This window comes from Mytilus galloprovincialis, chromosome 1 (assembly GCF_965363235.1).
Source record: "Mytilus galloprovincialis chromosome 1, xbMytGall1.hap1.1, whole genome shotgun sequence".
Taxonomy (NCBI): Eukaryota; Metazoa; Mollusca; class Bivalvia; order Mytilida; family Mytilidae; genus Mytilus; species Mytilus galloprovincialis.
In genome coordinates this window covers 58,799,699-58,816,630 of record NC_134838.1, presented here as the reverse complement: position 1 = coordinate 58,816,630, position 16,932 = coordinate 58,799,699, and the positions used below count along the sequence as shown (strand labels likewise).

At 32.0% G+C, this 16,932-nt stretch overlaps 1 protein-coding gene across 1 annotated transcript; it reads left to right on the top strand.

Moving 5' to 3' along the window:
- Nucleotides 1-6,101: 6,101 nt before the first annotated feature.
- Nucleotides 6,102-16,123, top strand: LOC143079779 (uncharacterized). The gene is made up of 6 exons (XM_076255367.1): nt 6,102-6,297; nt 7,251-7,340; nt 8,575-8,819; nt 10,639-10,786; nt 14,051-14,236; nt 15,981-16,123. Exons 2-6 carry the CDS (start codon nt 7,271-7,273, stop codon nt 16,103-16,105), a joined length of 774 nt encoding a protein of 257 aa, XP_076111482.1. The 5' UTR covers nt 6,102-6,297; nt 7,251-7,270; the 3' UTR covers nt 16,106-16,123.
- Nucleotides 16,124-16,932: the final 809 nt, after the last annotated feature.

Here is a 16,932-nt window from a genome sequence, read left to right as displayed (position 1 = left end):
AAAACTTAATTTAAAACTAGAGACGACAAAAACTAACTAAAATATTTGTAGGAGTTTGATTTTACAATTAATATATGTATATGATTATACAAACTAATGAAGTAAAATACAATTTTTAAACTATCATGCAAACGCATCTTGCATCGTTTATAGATATTTATGCTGAATGCGTAGTATTTGTATTTGTTCTGGCAATTATATCAGGATATTTTGAAAATAAAAACACCAAATAAAATATATAACATCGTCACATGTACTGGTTTTTTATTTTTTTTTGTAAAATTATTTTAACTTCCAGCTGGCCATAAACTCAGACAAATAAATCTATCTTAGATCAAGAGGGCAGGTATTCTATAGTATCATACTAGTTGTCCTAATGTATGTCTAATAAAAGAGGGACGAGAGATACCAAAGGGACAGTCAACCTAATAAAACATATTAGGACTTTTCAAAACCATCCCAGGATAGGTTGCTGTACAAATATTGTCATAAAATCATTGAAAATGGAATGTATTTCTTATGTTAACTAATGTTATTAATCTACAGGTTTTGTTTCTTTTTTGTCATGAAAATACATTTAATTATGCTCTTTTGGAATCATCTTTATATCTCATCATATATAACTCTCATCCTACTCTCATCTGTACCACCTGTCTATTCTATTTACTCATGTACAAAAGCTAACATGAATATGAATAGTGCATGGTAAGTTTCTCATTCAGTCGATAAATAATTTCAAAAATGCAACTCGATAATCAAAGGTGGGATCTTCGACGTATTCGGTATTTCCAAAACACATCTATTCATAGCTTAAAACAATGCATACTTGTGTTTATGTTGGCTTCGTAGAAGGTTATAGCAAAAGGTCAAACTATTATAAGAAGCGAAAACCGCATGACGAAACGTAACAATCAGCAGAGACCAACATCAATATTAAAAACGGAACCCAGAAAATAGGGAAAAGAATGCTTTTCATATGAATATATATAACAGTCTATGGAAAAGATTTACGAAAAACGACTGATTAAATGATTGAGTATTTGGCAGAAGCAGCAGAAATGAAAATATAAGAATCAAAACTTGTCTTATATCCAATATCAACAGTAAGTAAAAGTTATTATTATACAAAAAGTATGCTATGGTCCAATGCTGCAAACACTGCAGAAATAATTTAAAAAAACAGTCAAGTCTTGTGTAAACTGTCATTTATATTCAGATATAATCAAGTGTAATCATCTTTTGCTGCAATGTTCCATTTAAAGCATGGTTATGTATATACACTCATTTACTAAGATATTGATTCATTTCTAATCTGACGCAATCGTTGAAGGTGTAAAAGGACTATTTGCTTTGATCATGTCAATTTTGACATGCTTTTGACAAATAGAGAGTCCATTTCTTTCTTTTTGGCATATATTAACTAATCTATTGTTGCCAATTGTTGGTCAAGTTTAGAGCTATTGTCATGCCTTCTACTTTCTACAAGAAATGATTTTCGACGTATCTATTTATCAGATGGTCGTCTGTTTTTCCACTTTTTATCAACCAGGTCATTGCATAATAACTTTAACAGAGGGTTAATGAAATCCATTATTTTATTTCTAAATTGGCGCAACAGAAAATGACAAATATCAATCGTGGCTTTCCGAGAAATGCGATTTGAATAATAAGAAAACACTTCTATGTCATTTTTATTCATTAATGACCATATAAGTCTAACGTTTAATCTACGTTAATTTGATTCAGTTTAACCAGTTTTTTTTTTTGTTATTAAGTATCACAATATATTTGTAACATGATAGCAAGAATTAAAAAGCAATGATTATTCTGAGCTATGAGTTCCATTTTGGCAACACAAACTTATCAATTTTAAGAATACATATTTTTTTTTTATAAAAGCATGAGACATGGTAGACTATCGTGAAATCTGTTGTTTGTGATACTTTTGGTTGTGTTAAAAAAAATATCAACAAAAAACGGACCCCAAGGTAAATTCAATAACGAGGCCGTCCATAAAACATGACTAAAATTAGACATTATACCCAATCAATCAACGTACCGAATCAAAAACGGTCATATCAAATATCTGACTATAAAGAGACAGTTTCCGAAAACAATTTGTGTAACAAAACTCATGTCATAATCTCCAGCAATATTTAAGAAATTGAACTTCATAAAAGGATAACATAATTCTTTTCTCAGCTTTGTATATATATTGTGACAGATATATCATTCCTGGTTTAATTTATTACCAAACAAAAAAACAAAAAATTTGCGTTAAAGATGGTATACCGCAAACATGAGGTGCAAAAATTGAACATCATATCTGGATTTCGACAATTAATGTCTCTCCAGTGCTGTTAGGAATTGAAACAGTATTTGGAAGGCCATATAATTAACCTCACATTAGGATAGACTCTTGAATTTTTAAAAGAGTCGAAATAAGACGATTGGATCATATAAATCTGAAGTCAAATATAATGCAAGCCAAAACGAAAAATATAAACAAGTCTAAATTGAAAACAACGTTCAAACCTATGATTCCGGTGAATAAAAATCCCAATTTTTATACGTGTGCATGCAAAACAAATTTCTTGGTACCAAGTCAGGAGTATGACAGTTGTTGTCCATTCGTTTGATGTGTTTCAGCTAGAATTTCCTCGCACTTCAGTATTTTTGTGATTTTACTTTTTTTTTTAGATGTTTCTAAACATAGCACAAACACCTTTTCCAAAAGTCCAAAAAAGTAAACAGTATTTTTAAACAAGACGCATTTGACTAGCAGGTGGTCGAACAACTGATATTCTTAAACCCAGCTGACTGCCATTGGCCTTGCAGGGTTACTAAAACGCATTTGGAGAATTATTCTGAAAACAAATTCCCGACCAGAAATATTGTAATGTGGCAAGTTCTATCAATATGATTGAAAACAGCCTTAAATAAAGGCAACAGTGGTATACCGCTGTTCAAAACTCATAAATTGATAGAGAAAAAAAAAACAAATCCGGGTTAAGTTAATTAAGCTTCCTTTTACATTTGTTTAATTTAGCTTTGAAACACAATTGTAGGATAATCCTCTTTCTTACCTATTTCAAGTTCAATGATATGGATGCGTTCAACATAGTCACACAATATGGAATTATGTAGTGAGAGAACATCATTTATGTAGCGGAATGTAAAATATGACAGTTGTTGTCCATTCTTTTGATGTGTTTTATCATTTGATTTTGCCATGTGATTAGGAACTTTCCGATTGAATTTTCCTCGGAGTTCAGTATTTTTGTGATTTTACCTTTTGCATACTACTAACTTCTGTTTCTTTTTCTAGAAAGTTCTTGTATAAAGTCAGCTTCATACGAATAAAACAACAAGTCGGACAGAAGAGTGAAACAGTTGGTTCCTCCAATCGCAATACATATGTTGTCAATCAAGAAAACAAGCATTTTGATAATGTAAGTGTCAGATAATATTTTGCTAGAATCAATGTTTTTTAAAAAGAAGGATTTATCTCTACCTACTTTGAGCATTCTTTTTTATCAAATAAAACAGGACCAATTGTTTCAATATGTCTTTTAGTTTGAAATGGAGAATATTTGTGTAACGTGAAGAAAAGTTATTTTCTTAATACTATTGCAAGATGAAAGAGTCTTAGATTATATGTACTTTATAAGATCTTTATATCTTGTTAATATCCACATCTGAGAGCTATAAATAAATTTATTATTTTGTATTTGATGTATATTTGAAGTTGTATGAAATACAACCAGGCAAAAATCAAATGAAAAGAATGAATATTGTAATATATATAACCGCAAAACTACATACTGTAGCAGCATATTATACAATGTATGAATATTCGCAAATATATGTAGGACTCAAATCTATGGCGGGTTCCAAATCTATGGCAGATTTCCAATTTATGGCAAATATAACGTTACAAATGCCAAACAAATCAAATCTATGGCAGATTTAGGAATAACGTAATTTTCCTGAAAAAAAAGAGTCAAACATAACGTCACAATAAAATAACGCCATATAAGTCGTTGCCGACTTCAACAAAGTTTTTGGCTCTCCAAACTTTCCTGAAGTCCTGTGTTTAAAGTACTGTCTCATGAAAACACTCTCCGCTTTCCCTATAGAACAATTTGTCGATTGTTTAAAGGAAGATGTGATCTTTTATCCATATAAATAATATGATAGAAGGGGCAATAGTTATGTGATGTACCGTTCAAATCCCGCGATCAAGAAAAGCACAGTAGTTGTGATTATGGACTTTCCGAATTGATTTTCCTCTAAGTTCAGTATTTTTGTGATTTTACTTTTTAGTTTTAGTTTTAGTAGTGGATATTTTGAGAAAGGAGTTACATAAAATGTATAGTGAATATTTTAGCTTCTACGTCTGGCAAAAAATTTAAAGTGAGAAAATAAAGTTACAGGCTACCACCTTGACCAGTTAAAAAAGATTGATTAACACTGAAACAAATATTATGTGAAAAGTCCAACTGTTTAAATTTAGTTTTTATAAAAACTTCTTTCTTGTTTGTTAACAGACTTCCATTTTGACTTGTTGATTTAATTAATGGGGTAAACAGGTACCATGCATAGATAAGGACATGCTTATTTCTACGGGGAAGATCATTTTAATCCTGATTTGTGTATTATGGTATATCACTTCTATACTTTTTTGAAGGTTGACATCACGATTTGGTTGACCGATATGCAATTTTTATTTCAAACATGTTTATACACTCTCTCGTTGTCGTACATTTCTACTTAATTAAGACAAGTCAGTGATTGTATATGTAATGCCTTGTTCTTCATCTGCATAAAATCTGCCAACATATGTACAACAAAGAAAAAAAAATTTAATATACAACAAACTTCTGCCGAATGGAAAAAAAGGAAAGACGACAGTCGGGTTTCAAATTGCATATCCTTTTCTTTGACAAACCTCCATCATTATTAACATAAAGAGTTCATATTAAATAATTAAACTGTTGTGGTATCTTAAAGGATATGGCTTTGCTGTTTTAATGTTTACCTATCACAAAATCCCAACTTCTATTACTGTTCTGCTCCAGTAACCATTACCACTCCTATCTTGATCAATAACAGCAGAGACATATATGATACACAATAGTGCAACATTTGTAGACAGAAAGTACAATGAAGCACGTTGGCCACATAATGCAAATGTGTTAAAGTATCAGAACAGATTAATGTTTGAAAATGCCACTTTTTGTAATGAGAAATGCAAGCTATATATCTGTCACCTGCAGAGATGCCACCAAATGAGGTACCAAAAGAAGAATGATTAGTAGGATATTGTATTTTTATACACTGTTTCTCATATTGCAAATAGGTTCATTGATATAAAAAGGTGCATATTCATAAAAGAAGAGAAATTGATATTTTGTAGTACTTTTTTCATAGTGAGCACTTATAGTTGAATGCGATAAAGTCATTTTATTTGCATAAATAAGCTGAGGATAAAAGTTTCAAAACGGTCTTTAATTTCTAATATCATGTCCTATAACAGGTAAATGACCAGTACTATTTACGTCATAATTACCTTATAAATGACACATATTCAAAATCAATTTATTCCATAAACTAGACCTTCTATATAAAAAAATAATATGAAGTAACAATTTGTAGCATAAATTATGCTCTAATGGTGAAATGAAGTTAAGCTGAAAACAGTCATATCAAAATACGAAAGGTGTTATATGTATGTTCCAATTTCTTTTCCAGAATGGTCATTTAACATGCAGATAATTATGGAATTACTATTTTTGGTACGACCAATTCAATATTTATGAATTTTACAGTTTTACTTTTTAAAACAAACAAGCCACACAATCTACACTGTAACAATCTATAAGAAAATTGACAAAAATCAAGAAAGAATTGCATTTTTTTAGACACTTTGACCTACTACTAATCAATTAAAAAACAAACAAAAAAAATGTGATGCATCATGTTTGTGACGTATTTGGTTATGTGATAGCGTAATAAATGTGGTCTGTCACATGTTTTACACTAATATGGTATATCTTATCTGCATGTATTTAATACATTAAAATCACGCTGATACATGTACATAGCAAGGTAACACGATAAACGTATTTGTTATCAACTTGATTAGATGTAAAAGTATTAACATTGCAACTTCATTAAATTCGGTGACGTTATTGATATATATAGAATAAATAAACCCATTTTAGTTACCCGGATTAAAATTTGTAAGCAAAACGGGTGGTTCGTTTCCGTTAAGGGTGTTGTACCTTTATAGAGGTAGGTTTTATACTTTATACTATAATACATTTAATATGCTTCTTGTTTCATTTTCTAATATACGAAATTAATGAGATATTATTTTCATGTACTTTTCAATTCAGCTGTTTTGAGTAAAATAACCTAGGGAAAATTAAACATTTTATACATAAATATGTAAATTATATTTGGCTGTACCAGATAACGCCATTACATCTATGGTAAATCAACTATTGTAATAGTAGACTAGAATAGGATTAAATGGCTGCCATACAGTCACATTAAACGAATTAACCGAATACAATAAATGATTTCCTTGTTAAAAATATCAATTCATTTTGTTTCATTTTACATCCGGTTTGATTCAAAATATAACATAGTATCCCATAATCATGAACATACTACTAAGCACACATAATCGACATTGAAAGCAATTTTAATGAGACCCTCTTTATGATCTCCATGGAACTTTTTCTATAGATTTTGTTTCCGTAGCTGTCTTAACGGTTCCGTACACTCTTAAACCAACCCATTAAGGGTCGATACGTGATTTGTTCCAAGTCAAATTTTTGGCCGGTATCCAGCATACTAGTATTGTAATTCCCAATGGCAGCCAAATATTTAGTCCTTCACCCCGTTCGTTCCATTTTGCACAACATGTATTAGTTTGATAATCAATGTATCCTCATTCTAAATATGCAAGAAATATTAGACACAGGTCATTTACCAACAATAATCAACCAATAGAGTTATCGAATATGATAACTGTCATTTCTTGACAGTTGTTTTGCAGTCGTTTCGTTGTTTCATATAGTCAAGCGTTTGAATTTTTCATGTTTAATCGACTTCCGATTTTTTTATTTGACTTGGACTGTGGTATTTGTGTATTAAACATATTTAATACACATAAATTCTAACGTAGCAAAACTAAATGTCTTCATTATTTCGATTTTACGGCACCGGCTTTTTTTTAGATTGGTTTTAGAAAGAAAAAATGACAAAAGGAGGTTGTATCGTATTATTATTTACCATTATTCACGCAACTGTAGCATGGAAACAATCATGTATGTATGCGAAAAAGCTATTTGTCAATGTATCAAATGTTTATTAAATCAAATAACGACTCATACTCGTCAGAAAATTCCATTTATGAGGAGTCAGTAACTAGTCATGGTGAACATCTACTACATTTATTTCGTGTATTTATACTAAAGACACACCTTACATAATAGATCCTATGAAAGAGGGACGAAAGATACAAGAGGGAAAGTCAAACTCATAAATCGAAAATAAATTGAAAATACCATGTTTAAAACAGAAAATGACAAACCGACAAATAATAGTACACAAAACACAACATAGAAAATAAAGACTAAGGGATGTTTTAGCAAAAGTAACTAAAACATTATCGATAAACTATGCCTACCACTAAATAGTACAACAATGTTCTAATTTTAGTTTTATATTAATTCCTGCAAACAGGTTGAACTACAATGAAAAGGTTATCTGTATGATATTTGCTTAAACAAGACTTGCTTCACCCCCGGTGCAACCCAGTAAATCTTCAGGATTTTTTTTTATCGTGGGGTTTAGTTTGGCCAATCTTTGGTTTGCTTCATTTTACCATAATGTTCGTCGTTTGTTTTTATAGTTTTGTCTGTTTTTCTTCGACTTTATGTTTTTGATTAGTCACTTTGGCACGTTTCCGTTTTTGTCATGTTGTAGACAACATATACATACATAATTTTAAAAATATTATGTAACTGTTCTAAAACTACCACATGATGCTCTGTTAATTGTATATGGTTTTTTTTTTTTTGTCTTTCTATTGACGCAAAAACATTGTTTAATTCATTAGGCGTAGAAAGTGTGTTGATTTTCAACCTTGCCTGGTAAATTTGTCCAATAACACGATAGTCGTGTGCATTGAATCGGTGTCGTGCGTTTATATTACCACGTAGACTATACCGCTAGGAATAGTTACATGCAATTAGAAACTTTCATTTTAGTTATGGATGTCCAATTAACACAAAAAAATCACGTTGAATTGGAAGCATAAATTGACATCGCTGTTTACATCAGTAATGAATAATTATAGCGCTAATGTTATTGAATTTTATTAATTCTACGTAAAAATTGGTAATAAATTGTAGGATTTTGGTCTGTGAAAAATAAGAGTATTTCAAAGACATGTTTGTTCTATGAAATCGTCTGTGTTTCTGAATATACTTAGTCGTGACTTGCGACGTTTTACGAAGAATCAAGATATAATTTAATCTCAATTACTTTTCGTTGCAGTGACATTTTCAGATTGTTGGTCTATATATTATGTAAATAATGACCACTCATATGAAATCACATGGAATGGGGAAGAAATATATTCACCTTGTCAAATTACTTTCCATGGATATGACACTGATAACGTATTGAATGAATATAAAGTGTGTCTTCGAGCATCCAATTGGAATATTACCGATGCTGGATCAGAAGTAGAGTTGACGTATTATATGGGAGATGACGTTTTAGATGACTATCTTGAAAAAGTAAGTAGAATGAATAAAATATTGTTTTCGCAATGGTTTACGTACTGAAAAGGAACAAAAACTTAAACTATTAAGTTGCATATCCATTAATTAGGAACACAGATACATGGTATTCTATTTGTGGTCCTGCAAGACATTATATGGCTAGAGGTATAGGGGGAGAGTTGAGATCTCATAAACATGTTTAACCCCGCCGCATTTTTGCGCCTGTCCCAAGTCAGGAACATCTGGCCTTTGTTAGTCTTGTATCATTTTAACTTTTAGTTTCTTGTGTTCAATTTGTAGTTTAGTATGGTCTTCATTATCACTGAACCAGTATATATTTGTTTAGGGGCCAGCTGAAGGACGCCTCCGGGTGCGAGAATTTCTCGTTGCATTGAAGACCTGTTGGTGACCTTCTGCTGTTGTCTGCTCTATGATCGGGTTGTTGTCTCTTTGGCACATTCCCCATTTCCATTCTCAATTTTATCTATGCTTATCCTGCTTCTCTTTGTTTATCTGAATGTCTAAATGGCACTTGAAAACAATAATTATAGAAGTAAATATCGCATAGACTTTAATTGTTTAAATATCGTTTAGGCAACAGGTTAAACAGTATTTATAGTAAGTGTATATCCTGGCAAATAAAACCACGTCACGTTTTCAAAACGGAGTGTCTATTCGTCTGGCTAGCCGGACGAATAATTAAAAATCTCTATTCGTCCAGCCATCCCGTCTGCGGATGCGCAAATCTTCAATATCAATACAAGTGTCATGTGACGCGGAAATTGTCCCGGATGAGGTGTCGGATAACACACGCGCGTATGCAATGGACGTTTTGAGAATTGGAGATCGTGATTTATATTTAAAGGTGTCATAGAGAAAACCTGAGAGAATGTGATTGCTTTAAACAAATGTATATATGAGTGATTCCAGAACAATCGCGTGTGCATGTTAACTGTGAGGAATAAGCATGAAATCAAAGTGAAATTGATGATTTAACCCCATTTACCTTATCATGCTTATGGAGACAAAACGCATTCGGAAAAAATACTATATCAAACTTGCTTGGATGCATTATTTTCAAGTTATACTACAACGGAGATATATGAACATACTGATATGCCTTGACTGGGAATAAGACACCAGGGTTGAGGTACCCCCCCTTTTTTTCTAATACACATTTTTTTTTCCAAAACAATCTTATCGAAAACACAATCCTACTTTTTGGGACAGGTTACACGTTCCAGTCCTTTTCTCTGATTTCCTACGAATTAAAAATCGCCGAACAATTTAAATGAAGAATCGTGCATAATCATATGGGGACCTTACTTTAACCAAACTTCACAGAAACAATAAATTCAGAATCTTTTGGAATCATAGATTAAGCCAATAATGATTGGCCCGACTATTTACCTTACGTGAAATTCATAGGTAGAAATACAAAAGAGAGAATCATCCCCCCCTTTCCTATCCAAATTCCTTTAGAATATTAGAATTAAAAAAAAATCTGAATCAAATGTATAGTTTTTGTTTTTTTATTAGAATGAGTTCTTTTTCATAAAACGATGTTAGACAATATAATTATTCTAAAACAACTAGTGTTTTATTTAAAACCTTCAAAACACGATGCTTTATCTTCATCATTATATATTTGGCCGGACAAATAGCGAAAAACCGTAAAAATGCTATTTGTCCGGCTTACCGAATGAATAGACATTTTTGACTATTTGTCCGGCTAGCCGGAAGAATAGCCACTGCCTTTTCAAAATGACAACGCTATGTTACGCTTCCCTTGCATTTAATTCTAATTCTAAGAATATTTTTTTTATTTTTTTAGACATACAGTAAACACAGCATGTCTTCTGCAACAGAACAATGGTGTTCGGAGGGTAATAAGTATGTTGAAGTTAAACTAAAGACGTCCTCTTCAATTTACCTTCAGGGGAAAATAACACTGCAAGTCAGTGCACATATGACATACAACTGTAAGTTTAAGAAAAAAGTGTCAGAATAATATATTTACGTAACTGCAATGTATGATCCAGAACATCAATGGTTGAATTTACTTTGAAATACTAAGGCTTTTCTACCTCAGGCATAGATTACCTTAGCTGTATTTGACAACACTTTTAGGAATTTTGGTCCTCAATGCTCTTTAACTTCGTACTTTATTTGGCCTTTTTAAGTTTTTTGGATTCGAGCGTCACTGATGAGTCTTTTGTAGACGAAACGCGCGTCTGGCGTATATACAAAATTTAGTCCTGGTATCTATGATGAGTTTATTTACTACTTTAAGCATGTTTAGAAAGAACCCTTGTCAAACTATCAACACGAGAGTTATCAGCGCTCCAACTCTTATATAACAATCATTTCTGTTCCATTTTACTTTGTATCTTGGAGTCAACATCACCATCCACAAGCGGTCTTTATTGTCAAGAACTAAATCAATATCCAAATAACAAAAGGCAACAACTTAGTTGTATTTTGTAAAAAAATTATGACATTTGGTTCAAGCTCTGCAACTTCGTACTTCATTTGGCCTTTTTAACTTAGTTGATTCGAGCATCCCTGATGAATCTTTTGTAGACGAAATGTGCGTTTGGCGCAAATACTCAATTTCAATCCTGGTATCTATGATGCATTTATTTCGGACTTAGATATGAACATGTGGTTGGGTACACTGTTCATTGTAGTAGTACATTACTTTCAGTAGGTTTTCTTTTAATCACAACCCTCGATCAGTCAATCCAGTCATTGTGTTATTGTGCTTAGGGTATTTTTGTATTCTTTGTCTTGTAATAAAAGTTAGATGTTCATATAGCTATTAAACCTGGTTCAATCAACCATTTTCATCATAAGTAATGCCTGTAACAAGTCAAGCATATGACAGTTGTTTTCCATTCGTTTGATGTGTTTGAGCTTTCGATTTTGCCGATTGATAATAATGACAGTGACGTTGGAACACCAAGCATACGTACCCGGAAGCGTGCGTTGTCAGGCGAAGAGATCCAAGCCGAATTTTCAATCAAGAAAACGAACCGATGTAATTAGCACCAGTTCCACGTATGATCGTACCCCGATCCTAGAAATATCGTTGGTATAATTATAGTTTTTGTGAATTTGGGAACCGCATTGGAACAGTTGTATGAATTAAAACAGGATATTTATCGAGCAATTAAATTAAAGCTGTTTAAGACACATCTTCTATTTTATGCATCTTTATTCGCAGCAGCGGTTTCTGAGCTTCAACTTTCGCTACATGAACCAGTGACTTGGAACAGTAATATACATACATAATGCATCAATTACATTTCCTGTCTCCATCGTGGAGTTTCTGTATTTTGTAAATAAGGTTTATTGTATGGTCATTGAATAAAAGTTCTGTGTGTATGTATTTAATTGCCTTTTTATAAAAAAAAAATCATATTAAGAATTATTGTACAAGTTATAAGTGAGTTTTATCAAATTTTGTTCAAACTGTAATGTGTAAAAAGTCAAAATACAAATTATGTTGTGTGCAATGTTTCAGTACAAATTATTCTTTGTACAAATGATAACTTGTGCACAAGATATATAAAGAGAGCCGTGATTTAGTTGTTAGTGAATCGGACTACTAACACAAAGGTTCCTGTTTCGATTCCCGTTCCGAAATGAAAATTTCAGGGACTGAATTTTTGGCTCTCCCTTGACACCATTTGCGAGTATGGTCTTGAGGAAACGATGATAGTCCGTCGGAAGGGGACGATAAATGGCTGACCCGTATTAAGAGAGAGCCATATCTCTTGCACGTTGAAGACACCCTTGTATATTTCGAAAAAGAGCAGGATAATGCCGCTACAAGGAAGCACTCGCACCCGCAAAGTTGAAACGGATTAATATAAGGTGCAAAACTTGTTTCCCAATCCACTATAAAAAAAATATGTTTAAACTAAGATGTATAAACAATAACATGAGTACAGGAAAAGCACTTACCTCTATATAAAAACGATAAACAAAACACTTGTTCTTTTAAAATAATTATAGTATCAAAAAATGTCCGCCGTTGCTGGGAGCAAGCTCAAAGTGATTAGTTTGCAAAATAAATTGTACCGTCAATCTTAACTTTTGTGTATTATATTGATGTGCATGTACTGATTGATGATGGATACCCCATAACCTTTCTTTTAATATATATAAATTTGTAAAGAAAGTCATCGACGAAAAAAAATTGAGCTTTCGGATGTTCACTCCAAAAAACGATTTAAAATAAACAGTATAATTTTACATTTTATTGATATTTCTATAAGGCCCAAAAAATAATGAAAGAACATGCCTAAACTTGCAAAATTCATGAATAAGATTAATGGACAAAAAAATGGGTTTTAAACATAACACAACTTTTTATTATATCATGCAGGGGAGATTATACATGTAAGAAAAGTAATGTTTTAGTTATTACACTCTGTAAAGGTTTTTTATTATCAATGTCGTAATTTTTTTAAGTAATAACAATATCTAATTATTGAAATCCGAGGATCATGCATAACAGGTGGTTTTAGTTAGTACGATTCTTAATGCTTTTATGTCGAATGTGTTCATTGAAACCTTGAACAGCGTTATCGTACCCACTCTCTAGGAGTAGGGGCTATATTACATTCACTTTTGTCTGTCCGGCTGTTCATCCGTTCGTCGTACATATACTTCCGTAACACTTGTTTGTCTCATTTACTTCTGAACAGATTCTTTCAGATTTGGTCGTCAGCTTGCCAGGGCTACGTTTTGAATCTGTCAAACACCTTCTTCCTGTCTAACTATACTTATGAACTATCCGCTATGTTGAATGTTCTGAACAATAGATATCTTTTTAACTATTATGCTTGTTTGTTTTCTTCACACATTGCTGTCAATATAATGGAATAGTATGCGTCTGTCAGGAATATAAAGATGTTTTTCATTTGTTCAAGTGTTTGAGCTTTTGATTTTGCCATTTGAAAAGGGGCTTACCGATTTGAATTTTCCTTGGAGTTATTTTTTTTTATTTATTTATTTTACTTTTGAAGCACGACAAAGCATTCACCAAATGACAAGTAAATTAAATGTTATATACCAACGAAGTGCAATATATTGTAAGCAACAACAAATACAAGTATAGGTGTTAACTCAGATTAAATAAGTTGAATACAGTAAAATCAAAACACCAGAGATACATTCTAAAAATAAGGTAACATAGATAAAATATGAACATGATTCAATATACTTTTGTCTTTCAGATTATAAATCAATCACATGGATTATTGGTGGAACAATTGGCGGAGTTGCAGTGCTTATATTATTAGTTTCTATGGTGATCGTGATTTGTTGTCGTCGACGACGACAGAGTGCAGGAGTAGTGTACAACACACCGAATGTAGCTGGTAACACTATCTTAACACAATCAGGAGCTCAACAGCTAGGCGGTAAGATTTTTTTTTTAATACTTTTATTTCTCTCAATTTGTTGCTTTCAAGCAAAAAAAATCGAAGAATGATTGAACGTTGTGGAATGGTGATAGTACTGGTATTGATATATGTTTTAAAGTGTTTCAATCATTTATAATACTGAGGTTTTCTACCTCTTATGATAAATGGTATAACCTGCTTTTTATAATTTGTTTATGTTCAATGCTCTTGATTTTCTTAATCTATTTTCTTTTTAAAACATGTTTTATTCGAGACTTCTAATGAATCTCGTGTAGACGAACATCTCGTTTAACGTACTGCATTGTACGTCCTATACCTTTAATGAGTATGATAATTATGACTATGTATTTCAAATCTATGCTGTTGAAGACCATTTTAATACACCATTGCCAATTTTATATGTTTCTATAAAATGTTTCATTGAACGGAATCTATAACCATGATTAATTAACATCTATATTTGATAACAAATACATAGTTCTACTTTCAATAGAGTTTTCGTTTTGGTTTAAAGTACCTTTTTTGTCGAGTCTGCAACTTTTGTTGCAGAAAGCTCGACATAGGGATAGTGATCTGGCGGCGGCGGCGGCGTTAGCTAACTTCTTAAAAGCTTTATATTTTAGAAGGTAGAAGACCTGGATGCTTCATACTTTGTATAAAGATGCCTCATGTTACGAACTTTCCGTCAGTCACATGTCCAATGTCCTTGACCTCATTTTCATGGTTCAGTGACTACTTGAAAAAAAAGTTAAAAAATTGTGTAATGTTAAATTCTCTCTTATTATAAGTAATTGGATAACTATATTTGGTATGTGCGTACCTTGCAAGGTCCTCATGTCTGTCAGACAGTTTTCACTTGACCTCGACCTCATTTCATGGATCAGTGAACAAGGTTAAGTTTTGGTTGTCAAGTCCATATCTCAGATACTATAAGCAATAGGTCTAGTATATTCGGTGTATGGAAGGAGTGTAAGGTGTACATGTCCAACTGGCAGGTGTCATCTGACCTTGACCTCATTTTCATGGTTCAGTGGTTATAGTTAAGTTCTTGTGTTTTGGTCTGTTTTTCTTATACCATATGCAATAGGTCTACTATATCTGGTGTATGGACTGATTGTAAGGTGTACATGTCTAGCTGACAGGTGTCATCTGACCTTGACCTCATTTTCATGGTTCAGTGGTCAAAGTTAAGTTTTTGAGTTTTGGTCTATTTTTCTAATACTTTATGCATTAGGTCAACTATATTTGGTGTATGGAAATATTTTATGATCTATATGTCTGTTACGCAGGTTTTATTTGACCTTGACCTCATTTTCACGGTCCATTGCTAAGTGTTGAGTGTTTGTGTTTTGGTCTGTTTTTCTTAATTTATATGAAATAGGTCAACTATATGTGTTGTGTTGAAGAATTGTTAGCTGTACATGTCTGGCTGGCTTGGTTCACCTGACCTTGGCCTTATTTTCATGGTTCATTGATCAATGTTTCGTTTTTTTGGTTAATGTTGAGTTTATGTGACAGTTGTAATAAAGCTTTAGGTCTATCAACATAATATCGATGATTAGTAAAGAAGGCGAGACATTTAAGCGTGTGCACTCTTGTTATTATTCTTAATTATGAACAATTTTCTACATATAAATCTAGTAATGCTAAACAACTTTAATATGTACTGTGCGTTAAATTATTATCAAATTCGGTTATATGAAATATGTTATAGATTTATCGGCAATATTATCTTTTTCAGAAGGGGGATTCTCAAACCAAGGCTATTGGAATCATCAATCACCACCGTCTTACTACCAATCAACAAATACACCATATCCATCAACACAGGAGACCAGCAGACCAGGTGTACACCAAAAGCAATAAATCACTCTTTTTTCTGTTTGTTGATAATTTTCTTTATCATTTTTTGTTTATCTTTTTGTAATATACAGTTTTAACTCCTATAATAGAAAATAAAATTAATATATATTTAATTCAAGTGAAATAAATATCAGAACTGACAAAAAACGTAAGCCTTTTCATTCCTCATAGAACATGTCTGTGTTTCAATAGCCTTGTGTAACAAAAGATGAATTTCAGTTGTTTCCGGTTTAACGTTAAGACGTTATACGAATAATTTCCGTCTCAATCGATCATTCTGAAATTTGACGTTTGATCTGTAAGTTACGACGTTCAAAACGTTTTGCAATTATTTCATCTGGCATGTGCAACATCTTTACATAACAAAACATCTTTTTTGCAATGGCGTTGTCAGTTTATTATCGATTTATGACTTTTACTGTCCCTCTGGTATCTTTCGCCCCTCTTTTTCAACAGATGGAATGTTTAACAGGTAAAAATTGTTTTCATATCGTTAGATATTATAAACTTGTTTGTTCTGTGTACATGTTATATGAATTATGATAGATATTTCATTTCGTATAGGTGCCAAGATTTGGCTTGAATGATCAATGAAGCAATGAAATACAAATGTACACAAAAATATACTTTGATTTATGGATTTTGAAAAAAAAAAATTTATTGTAAATTTTTTGCGAAGGTCATATAAAATTTTGTAAAACCATTCTTGGAATGTCGCAAGTAACTTTAAAAACAGTTATCTTGAATCTATTATATATTGTTAATTACAAACAATGTCAGAAACAAATAATCACGATTTGAAAAAAGTGTTCAAAACATGAATTCGGAAC

Bases quoted from the DNA above. Each gene is read 5' to 3' on its own strand.
- LOC143079779 (XM_076255367.1), top strand. From the start codon at position 7,271: ATGACAAAAGGAGGTTGTATCGTATTATTATTTACCATTATTCACGCA. The intron at 8,820-10,638 runs GTAAGTAGAATG...TTATTTTTTTAG, and splicing joins TAGATGACTATCTTGAAAAA to ACATACAGTAAACACAGCAT. The intron at 10,787-14,050 runs GTAAGTTTAAGA...TTTGTCTTTCAG, and splicing joins TGCACATATGACATACAACT to ATTATAAATCAATCACATGG.